General features: G+C 45.5%; 1 protein-coding gene across 14 annotated transcripts in view; it reads right to left on the bottom strand.

Moving 5' to 3' along the window:
* Positions 1-15,219, bottom strand: part of ADD1 (adducin 1) — a 112,233-nt gene that overhangs the window by 3,577 nt on the left and 93,437 nt on the right. For 5 of the 14 annotated variants that reach the window (XM_054030821.1, XM_054030824.1, XM_054030826.1 and 2 more), the window contains 3 exons: positions 11,539-11,695; positions 9,447-9,833; positions 8,485-8,580 (listed from right to left, as the gene is read on the bottom strand). In XM_054030821.1, the coding sequence (XP_053886796.1) occupies positions 8,485-8,580; positions 9,447-9,833; positions 11,539-11,695 (640 nt within the window). Of the gene's footprint in view, positions 1-7,681; positions 7,717-8,484; positions 8,581-9,446; positions 9,834-11,538; positions 11,696-15,219 lie in introns of those variants that run through there. The other 9 variants (XM_054030832.1, XM_054030834.1, XM_054030833.1 and 6 more) reach the window with 3 other exon arrangements.

The following is a 15,219-nucleotide window of genomic DNA, read 5'->3' as shown; positions in this document are numbered from 1 at the left end:
TGTGTCAACTCCATCCATGACAGTAGAGCATAAAGAGGAAAGTGGATGAAAGCCAGGCCATAGAGGTTTGCGAGCTGCGAGAAAAATGAGGACAACAATTCTCATTTTTAAAAATTAAAGATCTGCTGCAGTCACGAGAACAATTTGGGTCAGAGCATTAGTTTTATGTTCAAGGTTTTGAGAGGTGATTACAACAGTCTACAGAAAGTATGAGAGTGTCTCTAATGAAGCTGTGTCCTTTATTCCTGCAGGATTGTACTGAAAACTCCTCATGCTGTGTCTTAGAAGACACTGTTCTGTGAATGTATGATATGTATTTGCCTAGAATAGTGGGAACTTCTGTTATGTTAGACCCACAATAACCACTTAATACTCAGTATCAAGCCAAATGCTCAGAATGGTAAAGTTAGAAGTCTGAAATTGTGTTATGATGCAGACAGGATTTAAAGCAGGTTACAGGAGAAAGCCATTATGTATGTTATGAGCTGCCTCATGAGGCGTTAGTCTGATTAACCCTTTATGACCATTATACAGCAATTCATTTACAGTCTATCACCAGCATTGCTCTTTTAATCATCAGCACCTTTCTAGTCATGATTTTTATTTCTTCAGGAATTAAAGTGGAAGGCATTAATCAGACTAATTTCTTAGTACATGTACCGCACCCGATTTTCATGTAGTTAGACTTTTATTTATAAAAAAAAAAAAAGGTCTAAGGACCAGCAATAGTTTGGATTATTCCTGAAATAAAAGCATAGGGAGCTACTGGCATTTAAACAGCCTTTGCCACTCTACAAAGCATTACAGCTATACACAAATAATTTTAACTCGTCTGTCCAAGACAGTTATCCCACCCCGCCTCTGAAATTGTCACTGTATCATTTAGTAAGATGGAATCACTGTACACTGGACTGAAACACGGATCTCTGAATTTAGCTTAAGGATGGGCAAGTTTTTAATCAGAATAGAGAAATCCTCAAATTCTACATCAGATAAAGGAGAACACCACAACACGTGTACGAGATTTGTTATTTCGCTCAGTGATTTTAGTACATCCATCAGTGAGGTTTTCCAAATTACATCTTCTAACAAAAACAATTTCAGAGACAACAACATGACAATACTTAGAAATGTAAAGATCTATTCTCGAACTAATAGCACAAACACATATTAAGTGCACACTGATGCAGTAATACCATTAAAACTTCTGTCTGAAGCTTTGGCCTGAATGGAGGTAAAGTGTTTTTTTTTTTTTTTTTTTTTAAATACACACACAGATGCAAGGGTTTTATCACCATGGAAATACACTTTTCAAAATTATATTCTTTAAGTATGGTTGTAGTCAGAAAACTGACTACATAAAAAAGACAGTTACCTTTTCCATAACTGGTGTTCTTTGAGATGTGTTGCTCATTTCCATTCCATATTACGTGTGTGTGCTCGCCATATGCACCAGTGCCGGAAGTTTTTCCCTCAGCTATATAAGTAGGGGACCGGCTCTGGTACCCCCTGGAGTTGCACCAGCATGGCGGGGTGTAAGGGGCGCCGCCGGCTCCCCCCCACCCTTGGTTCCTTCTTGCCAGAAACTCTGACAGTGGGGAAGAAGGGTGGGTCATGGAATGGACATGAGCAACACATCTCGAAGAACCCCAGTTACGGAAAAGGTAACTGTCTTCTTCTTCTTCGAGTGCTTGCTCATGTCCATTCCATATTCGGTGACTCCAAAGCAGTATCCCTGGAGCTGGGTAGGAGTTCACGGACATGTAGGTTGCAATACAGTTCTGCCGAATCCAGCGTCGTCTCTGGCCTGCTGAGTGATGGCGTAATGAGCGGTAAATGTGTGGACCAAGGACCACGTTGCGGCATATGTCCTGGATATGGATGTGTGCCAGGAAGGCCGCCGAATACGCCTGAGCTCTCATTGAGTGGGCTCTGACAATTGGCAACGGCAGCAGAACCCCTGCCAGGTCGTAACAGGCCCTTATGCATGAGGTGATCCAACTCACAACCCTGGGTTTAGCAGGCCAATGCTCAAACCACTGAGCTATCCCTCCCCACATAAGGGGTTCATATGGAAGGTGGAGACCACCTTTGGCAGGAAGGCTGGGTGGGGCCGCAATTGAACCTTATCTTTGTAGAAGACCACGTACGGTGGTTCTGAGGTCAAAGCTTTCATTTCTGAGACCCGTCTTGCCGACGTCACCAGGAATGCAACCTTCTATGACAGATGGGAAAGGGAGCAGGAGATTAGCGGTTCAAAGGGCAGGCCAGTGAGTCTAGAGAGGACCAAGTTAACTGCTCTCCAGCCCTCTCAAGAATCTGACCATCATGTCATGGGAGAACACTATCTGTCCTTGGATCAGTGGGTGAAAAGCAGAGATGGCCGCAAGATGCACTCTAATGGAAGAGTGTGCCAGACTCTGATTCCTCAAATGGAGGAAGTAGTCCAGGACAGTCTGTATGGAGGAACGCGAGAGAGAGATGCCCCATTCGGACGCCCAGCGGGAAAACCTCGTCCACTTGGCCAGGTATGTCAGTCTAGTTGAGGGCTTCCTACTTTCCAGGAGGACCTGTTGGACTCCTTCTGAACAGGTCCACTCCTCCAGGTTTGGCCACAGAGAATCCATGCTGAGAGGTGGAGACCCGAGGCTGAGGTGTAAGAGCCGACTGTGGTCCTGCAACAGCAGGTCCAGTCGGTTGGGCAGGGGCCAGGGAGAGGCCGCTGACAGGCTCGTGACCATGCCGAACCGTGCTGGCGAGGCCACGCTGGTGTGATCATGATAACCTGCGCCTGGTCTCTCTTGATCTTTGCCAGGGTCCTGCTGATGAGTGGCCCTGCATTTCCTGTTCTATCTCCCACCTTTGGGGAGTTTCCCACCTTTGGAAGATCATGCAGGCTACCTCTGTATGGAGCGACCACTCATGGTGAGAGGAGACGTTCCTGCTGAGCTGGTCTGCCAGCGTATTCCTGACGCCGGGAAGGTGACAAGCTTCCAGGTGGATTTTGTGGCTGATGCAGAAGTCCCACAGACTTGACAGAGAGCTGACGAGCAGGCTCCCCCTTGCCTGTTGGTGTAGAACATTGAGGCTGTGTTGTTTGTCAGGTGGGGCAAGAAGACTCCACACACCAGCTGGACTGCTTGGAGCTCTTTGATGTTTATGTGTAACCGCGCCTCCTCCGGGGACCACATCCCCTGTGTCTGGAGATTGCCGAGATGTGTCCCCCCAGCCGAGGTCCGAGGTGTCAGACACCAACTTGAGCGAGGAGGGTTGTCGAACAGAACCTTTTCCGGGACTGTCCTGCAGTTGATCCATCTCAGTGAGGTAAGTATTGCCTGGGGAATGGTAACGATCTTCTTCAGGGGGGTCTCTGGACTGGGAATAGACCCTCCTGAGCCATTGTTGCAAGGGCCGCATCCGGAGCCTGGCATGGCGGACCATGTAAGTGCATGCTGCCATGTGGCCCAGCAGGCACAGGCAAAGGCTGGCTGTAGTGAGAGGGAACGCGGAGACTTCTGCGATAAGGTTCACCATCGTGCTGAACCTTTCCAGTGGCAGGAACGCTCCGATGAACTCTATCCTCTGCACTGGCACTAATGTTGACTTTTTGTCGTTCACCAGTAGGCCCAGAGAGCGGCACGTGGCTTGAAGCACTGCAACATCCCTTTGGACTTGAGACCTGTAGCCACCCTTGACGAGCCAGTCATCAAGGTATGGGTAGATCTGGATACCCCGGTACCTGAGGTAAGCCGCTACCACGGACATGCACTTGGTAAACACCCTCGGTGTTGTCGCCAGGCCTAATGGGAGGACTGTAAACTGGTAGTGGTGGAGCCCCACTGTAAACCGGAGGAAGTGTCTGTGCCCTCGAAAGATCACGATGTGAAAGTATGTGTCCTTCAAGTCGAGGGCAGCATACCAGTCTCCTGGATCCAAGGAGGGGATAGTAGAAGCCAGAGAGACCATGCAGAACTTTAGCTTCTGTAGATACTTGTTGAGGTCTCGCAGGTCCAGGATAGGCCGTAGACTGCCCGTGGCCTTTGGGATTAAAAAGTATTGGGAACAGAACCCCTTGTTCCTGTACTCGAGAGGAACCTCTTCCACCGCACCCAGCGGTAGTAACCCCATTACCTCCTGCGTGAGGAGACTCTTGTGAGAGGAGTCCCTGAAGAGGGACAGGGAAGGCGGGTGGGAAGGGGGGGTAGAAAGGAACTGGAGGGGATAACCCTGTTCCACTGTGCTGAGGACACAGCGGTTGGAAGTTATAGCGGTTCACGCCAGGAGGAAAGGGGAAAGGCAGTCAGAGAATACTGGGAAAGAGGGATCCGGGCAATAGTCTGGTAGATCGCCCTTAGGCGCACCTTCAAAGTGACCATTTGTTCCCCTGCTTATTATGGGTCAAGCCCGACTGGGCTGAGGGTGGAGGCAGGTGGCTCAGGCAGCGATTGTAACCCTTGGCTAGTTTATGGGGCTGATCCTGCCGAGGCTGGCTCCCCTGGCCCTGAGGCTGCTGCAGTTTGAACTGCTTATGCGCCGTGGCTGGGACGTAGAGACCCAGGATTTTCAGGGTGGTGATGCACGAGTCTTTGTGGCCATGCAACTTGCTGTCTCTTTGCTGCAAATAGGGCTCCGCCATCAAAGGGCAGGTCCTGCAATGACTGCTGGGCCTCGATGGATAACTCAGAGGAGCAGCCAAGAGACTCGCCGACTGGAGATAGCGGAAGTCATGGTGTGGGCAGCAGCATCTGACGTCGCCTGGAGGTTCACCCTGGCTGCAGTCATGCCCTTATCGAGGATAGCTCAGAACTCCTTCTTGGAAGCCTTGAGGAGCGAGCCTTCGAACTTGGCCATGGCTTGCCACATATCAGCCAAGGAAGGCTTGGTGGTTGGCCACCCTCAGCAGAAGTCCTTGCCTTTTCTTGTGGTTAACTGCCTCAACCACAAGGGAATTAGGGGCTGGGTGGGAGTATAAATACTCGTGCGCTTTGGTCAGCACAAAGTACTTGCGTTCGATCCTTTTAGAGATAGGGGCCAGGAAAGAGGGGGTCTTCCACAGGTCATTCGTGATTTTGGAAACCCCTTCATGAAGGGGTAGAGCCATCCTGGCAGGAGCCGAGGAGCAGAGGACGTCAAACAGAGTCCGAGGACTCTTCCAATTCTTCTGCCTGAAGCCCCAGGTTAGAAGTGATCCTCTTCAAAAGTTCCTGGTGCGCCTTGGCGTCATCCTAAGGAATTGGGTGAGGGGGTCCGGCGACAATGATGCCGTTGCCATGGGACGCCATGTCCCATGTCCATTGGTGGTCCAGGAGCTTGCTCCCCTGAGTCCTCCTGGACCTGTGGGGTCTTACCCCCACAAGTCTCAAGCACCAGAGGGGGATGGGATATCGAGGCTGCTGGCCTCTCCGAGGCTCCCAACACCGATCAGGCAGCCTGGGAAGGTTGGGTGAACCCCCAAGGGTTCCAAAGATATCATGGCGCTGGCCACTGCGCTTGGGGCCATGGGACAGGTTTCAGTGCTGATAATGTAAACAGCACCACCGGTACGGGAGCTTGTTCCGCCGGCAGGGAACCTCGCTCCAAGCCAGCGCTACCAGCGAAGCGGTCAGTATGGGGCAACCAGGATCGGGCTGAGCGGTGGCTCTTGTCCAACTGGTGCCGGTCGCTGCATCCCAAAGCCAACCTGTCCGAGCGAGAATGCCTTGGTCGGGCTCTTGGGGACTGATGGCGTTTGGTGGATTGGCATTGGATACCAGGCAATCCACGCTCATGCTACTCGACCGGTACCAGTACGTTGAATGGGACCGGGAGCTACTACGGGCCAGTTGCTGGGAGGATTGTCCTGAGTAGGGCGACCTCCTTCATGGAGACAGGAGATGATGGCCCAGCAATTGGCGGTCTCTGATCGGTCTCGGGCCCTTGGAGATGGTAGGGGCTGGTTCCGGAGTTCTTGCCGGGTGACGCGTGCCTCAGAGGGTCTGCACCAATCTACTGGCGAGGTACATCTTGAGTCCCTCAATCGGTGCTCCCGGTGTGGGGACCGAAGAGTGCTTTGCTGAGCCTGCCTCTCTTGTCCTGAGACGTGACGGCTGTGGGTGGGCGAAGCTGGTGGGACGTCCCTCTCGATGGGCAATGATGCTGCTGAGGCGGGGACACACGGATAGGTCCCAATGCAGGATTTCCTCGAGACGGTATAGGTGGCACCAGGAGTGTCAGGATCTCTAGAGCTGCTCGAAGAGCTTCGTGCGCCGATGGCATCTGAAGCTGGCTAGGGCCTGCACTGCTATCCAGGGTCGCAGGCAAAGTATGGGATGGACTGCACCGCTCGACTTGAGCTGGGGCCAGACTTCCTGAACGGGGTGTTGAGCTGCCCGGCACGGGTCGTGGCTTTCCTCCAGCCCCCTCCTTTCCCTTATTTCCCTCCCAGTCTTTTTCGGCTTCATGACTGGAGCCGTGGAGGGAGACCGGTGCCGGCTCGTGGATGGCGTCGGCGGACTACTGCGCATGGAGGCTGCGGTGCTCGGTGCGCAGTCAGACTGCTGCTCCAGTGCCAGAGTGAGTGCTGACTCCATTAGGAGCACTTTCAGACAGATATCGCGCTCCTTTGTCCTAGGTTTAAAGGACTTGCAGATATGGCACTTATCACTTATGTGCCCTTTGCCTAAGCACCTTAGGCAGCTGGTTGTGGATTGCTGACGGGCACAGGCCATTTGCAGCCATCGCAGGGCTTATAGCCTGGGGACCAGGGCATGCCCTATCCCCCGGCTGAGTCCCGTTTGGGACTAATGAAAAGTTAAGAACTACTACTAAGGGTAACTAAGAAACTACTAACTATATACAACTACATTACAGGTTTTTCGAAGTTCACAAGAAAAGAAAACCTATCCGAAGCAGCAGATGTTCCAGCACCATCGCTGGCGGCAAAAAGGAACTGATACCGCACCATGCGGGCCCCACTCCAGGGGGTGCCAGAGCTTGTCCCGTACGGATACTGCTGAGGGAAAAACTTCTGGCACCGGTGCATGTGGCGAGCACACCCACCTAATATGGAATGGACATGAGCAAGCACTCAAAGAAGAATGGCACCTTCACTCAATGGATCTCTCTGTCAGTCATAGCTCTCATTGCATTCAGTCACAGCTACTTAGGTTAGGGAAATACACATATACATGAAGTTTACTTTTGTTAGCCCTGTGAAGCCATCACAGCTTAAAGAGCGAGCTCATTCATAGCTAGCTCATGCAACACAATTTCAGACTAAGTTCCAATCTTAGAATCTTGGTGGTATCAGAGCCACGCAGAACACAGTTCAATTTTCATGTTCTAGGAGGCATACGAACCACGGGCTTTTGGACAAACAGCTTATTACTCATAAATTGAGGCAGCTGGCTACAGAGTCACTGAAAGACAGACGAACATGGAACCCATGACGACACTTTCACAGTCCCTTTCAACAGTGTAGCGCACTTTAATGTAAGGTTTATGTAACTGATCTAGAATTCCAAGAAAGCAACAATGGAAGGAATTAGTGTGTCACTGACTGTAAAAATGCCTTTAAAAAACAAAAACAAAACACAAACAGAAAACAAAACTCAGTAAACAACAAAGATGCAAGAGAATGAAGCAAAGCCCAGAGAACTCTGGGAAAGCAGCAGAAACAGGTCAGAGTATGGGATGATACTTACTATGGTAACAGGTACTCTTTAGCATATCCATCTCCTGTTTGTAACGCAGCCACAAGAAGAAAAAAGCACAAGTAGAGAATCTATGCATTCATCACAGCCATTGTGTTAAATTAAAAGAATGGTTGGTGCCATTCTTATAGAAAACAGAATGAGATGAAGTAGTGCGTGGAAGACTTCATAACAGACAAGTGATATATCCCAATGAACAAGGTAAAGGAAACACAAAACATAAATTAGATTACACCTATTTAACAGATAGACTGTTACTTTTATCCTGTTTTCCCAAAGGGATAGCAGATTTTCTTGGCCCTTTTTTCATTTTTCTGATAATTTTACATCATCACGTTAACAAATCAAACTAAGATCTAAACTGGGAGAGAAAAATATTCCCAGAGGTGTAATCCAAATACAATAATGTTTAAGAAATGTGCAACCAGTGAGCAGGATTTGACAAACTATCTATCCATGTTCAGTTCCGGGAAGGTCTGCTCAGCATTAGAAACAACATTTCACTGCAAAACCAGCAGCCGCATCTTGCTCAGAGTGCTCACAGGAGCGATTCAATTCAGAAACTCAACAAGATGACGAGGCAATTTTGAAATGGGGATAATCTGTCTAATGACAATGCACATTTCTTTATTATTGTGAACATAACCACTATTACATTCAGTTACACAGCTCTACAGATTGTAAAAAAATAAAAATAATTCCTCTTTACTTCATTAAATCTTATTTTTCCATGCTTCAGTCAAGACAGGTGCAGCTACAGGCATCTTCCCCACCCCAGCTCAATGTAACATACCTTCTTCGAGCTTAACTGGTGTGCTGGGAGGAGTACGTGCTGAAGTATGATCAGGAGCACTCTTTTCTTTCTGTTGTCTGGCATCTTCTGAAGGTTCTATAGATGGGAATTAAAAACAGCACACAAGATTCTTCTTTAGGGATGCAGGAAAACAGACATCCCGCTACACACACAAAAATCTTTGAATAATTTTTTTTTCTGAATGAAAATTCTGTCTGAATACCAAATAATTCCAAAGCAAGCAAAGGTAAGGTGCAGACCAACACTGTTGTCATCTTATCTGTCACAGAAGTTGTTATCCAACTATTTCAACTCAAAATATTTCTCAGTAAAATGGACTGAAATGATTATACAATAGTTTACACACTAGTTTGGAGCCAAACACTGGAAAACACTGATCTAAAGGGAGGGGAATTTGATGGGGAAGAGCCAAAGGAAAAAAATAACCATATGGAAGAAGGGCATCAAAACTAAAATTACACAAAGTTCTTTTGCTTGCTTTGAGTTTATTTGCAGAACCTTGGAGTAAACAAAATGTACGTTACTTAAAGCAAAGAATGAAAAGGTGCACAGATAATCACAATGTAACATGCAATAAACTGCAATTATTCCAAATAGATTCTGCAGTGGTTTTAGATTTTTTTTTTTCAAATTAAATAGGATCCTCCCACACACTCCCTTCCAGCTTCAACAGTAGTTGCATACTAAAGGAGCAGATGTTAATGTAAAACAAAAAAGCCACCTTAATATTTAGAACAGAGATTTCCTCAGTACCAGAGCACTGTTCTACACAGTTCACCCAGACAAGAGAAAAATCCACCAATTAAATTAAATCAGCCCCACAGGTAATAAGCCAAGCCAACAAAAGATGTCCAGAGATAGCAGAGACTCTGTAAGTGCAGATTAAGCAAGAGATGGCTTCCCCTTGATTGAAAACTCAGTGGTACCATATTCATTAGTACCTGAGGCCTCAGCCAAAAGGTCAGGATTGGAGCTTAATGCTTTGATGACTGCTGTGTGAAATTCCTTGTGTGGAGACTTCTGCTCATCTGGCTCCTCCTGATTAAGATTTGTGATGATTTGCTGCATGGTCTGACAAGAAACTTGTGCAGCAGAGAACTCAGAATTATCTAAAGATTTAGATAGCGTTGATCCTTCATGAATCTGCAAAACCATCAGATCTGCTTCTTTCACTGCTCCTTGAAAGGTTTTTGACCTGCTTTGCAACTCCAGAGGTTTTTTTCCAGAAGAATTTTGCTCCCTGTAGCTCTGACTTTTAAGTAAAACATTTGGCTTCCCAGCTGGTTTCTGTCTCAATACCACAGTCTCTCCATATTTTGATAGCTTATCTATGTAGGATGTAGCAATGTTACAGAGAAAATAAAGGGGTATGCAATTACATAGACACAGTAACGTAACAGCTCAGTCCCACAAAATGCTTTAATCCCTGTACACAGAAAGTTACACATGAAAAAGGCAGAATTTGTGACTCGCTATATGTCAAGATATTAGAAGGTACAGCAAGAGCAACACACACTAATAAGGGACGAATCACCATACAGTTTTTAGAGGAAATGCAATTAGTACATTGCCCTGTAAGTTATTATTTATATTACAATAATGCCTAGCATAGGCGCCGATCCGTGGGTGCTCAAGTGCTGGAGCACCCACGGAGAAAAATTAGCAGGTGCTCAGCATCCGCCAGCAGCCAAGCTCCCCCATCTTCCCCCTAGTGCCTCTCCCCCACCAGCGGCCCCGCTGATCACTCCTCTCCCTCCCTCCCAGCGCCTTCTGCCTGCCGTGAACAGCTATTTCACAGCGTGCACCCGAAATCCTGGAGGAAGAGGGAGGAGCGGGGATGAGGCGCGCTCAGGGGTGGGGGTGGAAAGAGGCAGGGGCTTGGCGGAAGGGTGGAGTGAGGGTGGGGCCTGAGGGGAGTCAAGCATCCCCCGAGTAGAGGGGAAGTCGGCGCCTATGCTGCCTAGAGGCCCTAACTGAGACTGGGGTCCCAATATGCTAGGTGCTGCAAAAACACATGCCCTAAAGGATTTATAATCTAAATAGACAAGACAGTCAAAGGTTTAGCGGGGAATCAGAGACACAGGAAGGGGACATGACTTGCCCAAGGTCATGCAGCAGAGTCTAAGCCAGGAATAGAACCAGATCTCCTTAGTCCCAGTCCAGTGCCCTACCCACTGGACCAGACTCTTGTAAAGACTGGTAAAACTGTGCCACCAATATTCCAGTGTAAACAATACCATCTGCTTAGTGGATGCATCACAGGCGCTACACTGTAAAACTTAATATGATAATCACATAGAAGAGATTCTTCAAATGCTGTGGTGAATTCTCCTTTATTGCAGCATGATGCTCTCACTACATTTTCTGATAGGTTAGTGGTTCCTGGGGAGAATTCTGAGATGTGCTTTATCATGTCTCTTCTTACCTTGTGATTCCTTTTCAAAGCACCAACTGGTAATTTTTTATCTGCATTTTCCCAGCTCAAAATACTTACCCCAGATCTACAATGTGCAACAATGAGTAAGAAAATTTCACTCCTGTTGCCTAAAAGCAATGTCAGATTTTTACTCACTGGGCTATCCTATTAAAATGAAACAATACTGAACAATCAATCTGTAGTATACCACGTTCAATAAAAGGTCTATCTGAATGAAGTCTCAAGCCTTCATATGAAAATTTAAGTACAACACAAATTGGCCAAATTCTGTGGATGGTAATTAATCACAATTCCCTTTTGACTCCAGTGAAGTTTTGTTTGATTAAGAACCAAGACTTTGACCTAATATTGCTTAGCATTTCAATGGCAGTTTTTATCTCCAAATTGCTTTGCAAATATTGTCCCCAATTTACAGTTGTAAAAATTGAAACAAGAAGTTAAGGAACTGGCCCTCGCCCACAGAAGGAATCGTTATCAGAGCTAGGATTAAGAATGCAGAAGATCCTGGTTCCCAGTCCTATGCTCATATCAGCTAGGCCATAGCCTTGATGTGTATGACAGCAATGTACATGGTTACAGATTAAAACCAAACCAACCTTCAGAACCTTTCTGCTTCCTTTCCACTTCTTTGCGATACTCTTCCAGTTCTCGATCAGTGAGTTTATTGAAGGGGTTTGGTCCTGCTGTGCTCACTATAACTCGTGGCTGATATTCCTTCTCAATGATTGCCTTCGAAGCAGTCACCAGTTCTCCCTGGCAAAAGAAACAATTAAGATGTGTGTGCCACTAAACAATAATTCACAGAATTCTGACAATGGCTGAGGCTACAAGCAGCCAAAACAAAAGTTTGATTAAAAATTAATCTGAAAAAACACGAATATATTTTTGTACGTTAAATAAGCAACAGTCCCAATTTTGGAATCTTTAAAATCTTTAATTTACAGGATATTTTACATTAAAGAAAAAACAGCCCTTGTGAGTAAGTGGCTACATACATCACTGTTTTCACCAGGGCACATCCACTATTGAGCACCATATCAAATAGTAGCAGCCAAACAGACTTTATTGGAATACATCTGCTGTCAAGAAAGTAGCAGTTTCCTTATTTCCATAGGGAAAATAGAATATTGTGACCCGATTCTGTAAGTGCTCTGTGTGCAGGAGTCCAGTAGAAATCCCTGGGATTATCACACAGAACACTCACAGGATCAGGTTCAATATTTATAAACCCTCAATGCTCAGAGGAAAAGCAATTTCCAGCGATTATATAATATCTAACAGATGTTAAATTGTTTATTATACATATTATATGTACACGATATTAAGTGTTTATCTGTTTACTATACTAAAACGCTTAATAATACAGTTTAAAAAAAGACTTTACCATGTCTGTTTCAGATAGTGTCTTCCATACAAACTGGATCCAAAATATTATATGTAGTTAAGTATTATATTTAGCACTGCTAACATTCTGTGTCCAAAGGACAAGAACAGAACATGCTGATGTACAGGGAAGAGGTTCTCTTTCTCCACTAATGGCTTTTCTTATCACCTTCTGGGGATTGAAGCTAATGGCTTCATATTGCCTTAAAGATGGAAGATGCTTCCCTGGGCTGTCTGTTATCGATCAGACCTTTCAGGTCATTTGTCTGTTTAAGAGTTTCTCTGTTAATTGGTCTGATGTACAGCATTAGTTTAAAAGTTACTCTGATGCCCGATCTGAACCCCTTATCAGCACAGATATCTACAAATTATTCTCTGATCCTCAAGATGATTTTAGTTAGGGGTGTGTGATGTATTAACTGCCTTTGCCCTAAGTGCTTCCGTATGATATGGGCTCCGTGTCGGTCACGGAGATCGTGGAAGTCACGGATTCCGTGACTTTCCGCAACCTCCGCAGGGGCCAGTGTGGCTGACCCCCGGGGCCACCCAATCAGCTGGTTCTGGGGCCAGCTGCTCAGGTGACTCCCGGGACAGCCACACCAGCCGCTGCTGGAGTGGCCCTGGGGACAGCCAAACCAGCCGCTGCTCTAGGGGTCCCAGCAGCGGTCTCCGGGCGGCCGGAGGAGCCGCAGTCTGCGGCCCCAGGCAGCAGTCTCTGGCCAGCCAGAGCAGCCGCAATCCGCGGCCTCTAAGAGCTGGTGCCACTGGCCGCAGATGCCACCCTCCCCAGCAGTGGCCCCCTTACCTCCTCCCAAGATTTAATCACAGGTATTTTTAGTATAAGTCATGGACAGATCACAAGCTGTGAATTTTTGTTTATTGCCTGTGACCTATCCATGACTTTTACTACCTGTGAATAAATCGAGATGCCTTACGTATGATCAGAGATTCCTCACAAGAGTACACATGTGATCCAGAAAGCACTGAAGTGGTACATTACAGCTGCATTCCATGTGAGATGGTCATCAGATTCTGCAAGATATTAAGTATAGTGTATGAGTGGCTGTAAATGTTGGATTGTTTCTCTAATTTTTTTTCATGTTGAATTGTTATTTGTATTAATAATCAAAAGTCTAAATATAATTAAAGTGTAGAGAGTGGAAATGATTAGTAAAACCAGATTGAAATTAAGAGCTACAGGCAAAAAAGGTTTTTGCTGCAAATTTTAAAAAAGATGGCATAGCTGAGACAGGGAAATATTGTTCTGGACAGAAGGGGCTGATGAGGAGAAGGCTTCAGCCAGACTGTGTTAAGGAACAGAAGGAAGCTTTCGCTAGAGGATGAGCCACCAGAGATAGAGAAGCACAGATATACAGGTGTCAAAACACGTCATAAAAGTTCCCGACACCTGCATAGGGGGCAGAAAGTAGCTAAATGTCAAAGTCTTCACCCAGCTCAAGCAGCCAACATTAGCAGCAAGGTGGTGCCCGGGCTACGTGTAGGAAAGTTGTTGCTGTCGTCCTGATCTAAAACTAAACTGAAATTATTTCAAAATTTTATCCCATTTGAATTAATGTAAGTTTGCCACAGAAATACAGCTTCATCATCAAAGGGTAGCAACAGGAAGAAAGATGACACCTGGCACTTAAAGTGAAAAGCCCTCAAAACCATTTAATGAGCCCTTTCCCTTGTGTTAATGTAGATTTGTAGTGATTAAAATAAAAGATTTTTTATTTTCAGATTAATGAAAGCACACTCTTCAGGAACTTAATACAAACTAAAAATTCTAGTGTTTAGAGACACATCAAGTGTCCTCTTTCCTGGTCATCCAGTTACCCAATGCTCAGTAGAATCTGATTTTCCTAACTCGATTTAGTAGTTAAACTGCATGCTGGCCCAATGTAATGTCTCAAACTTTGTGTGCACTCACTCCTGAAAAGCCTGGAGAATCATACATAGCCCCCTCACTCTGGCCCAAATGAAACACTTACTATGAAAAAAATACCCACTAAAATCCTTCACAAACTGGCTTAACAGATTTTGGCAAACAAGTCCTCCTGCAGACAATTCATTCTAAAAGAAACCCTGGAAACCTTTTAATAGAAATATATTCTTGGCCCTTTCCCCTCCAAATGGAGAAAGTAGAAAAGTCCATTAAAAAGGAAAGACTAGCATCACAAAATTCAATTTGTATCTTTATATTAGAAAAAAAAATGTCCACGTGAAAAATAAAACCAAGTGAAATTAATGTTGTCATTGCTGATCAGGGACTATATGAATTTTCTAGTACAGTATGTAGAAAAGTTGCTTCAGAGTTTTAATGGACAATCTGAGTAAATTTTCCCTTAAAATTTCAAGAAAACGCAGATTTTAAAGCTTTCTAATTATGTGTATTTCTTTGTAATATAACACTAGAGATATCTGCATGAAAACAGGATATTAATTTTTAAAAACTAATGACCTCTGGCTGCATCTGAATCCATAAACCTCTATTTACAAGTATCACAACTGATTTTTTTGGAAGTGACTTTGATAGAGGATAATAACCTTTGGTGGGGAACAAACAGCAGGAGATGAACTTTCAAGGAAACTAAGAAGCTGTCTTATTGTAGCCAGTAAAATAAGAACAACCCTTTTCCCAGTTGCAGAATAAATACATAGCATAATTCTATATAAAAAGGATGTTTTTCAAGTTTTCCACAAGATATCAGCTGCTTTAACATCAGATGGCCTCAAATTTGATGTAGTTTGACATATTTTGCACTAGTTTGGCATCTAAAGGCTACAACAGAACACCACAAAAAGTAATTTAATAGCATTTCATACGAGCCATGACATCATTTTTTTTTTAAGAGAGAGTTTTGGAGCTCCCAAGTCTTATAACTTCACTAAAA

Source organism: Malaclemys terrapin, chromosome 5, assembly GCF_027887155.1.
Source record: "Malaclemys terrapin pileata isolate rMalTer1 chromosome 5, rMalTer1.hap1, whole genome shotgun sequence".
Taxonomy (NCBI): Eukaryota; Metazoa; Chordata; order Testudines; family Emydidae; genus Malaclemys; species Malaclemys terrapin.
The sequence above is the reverse complement of the archived record's forward strand: the minus strand, read 5'-3'. Positions and strand labels throughout refer to the sequence as shown.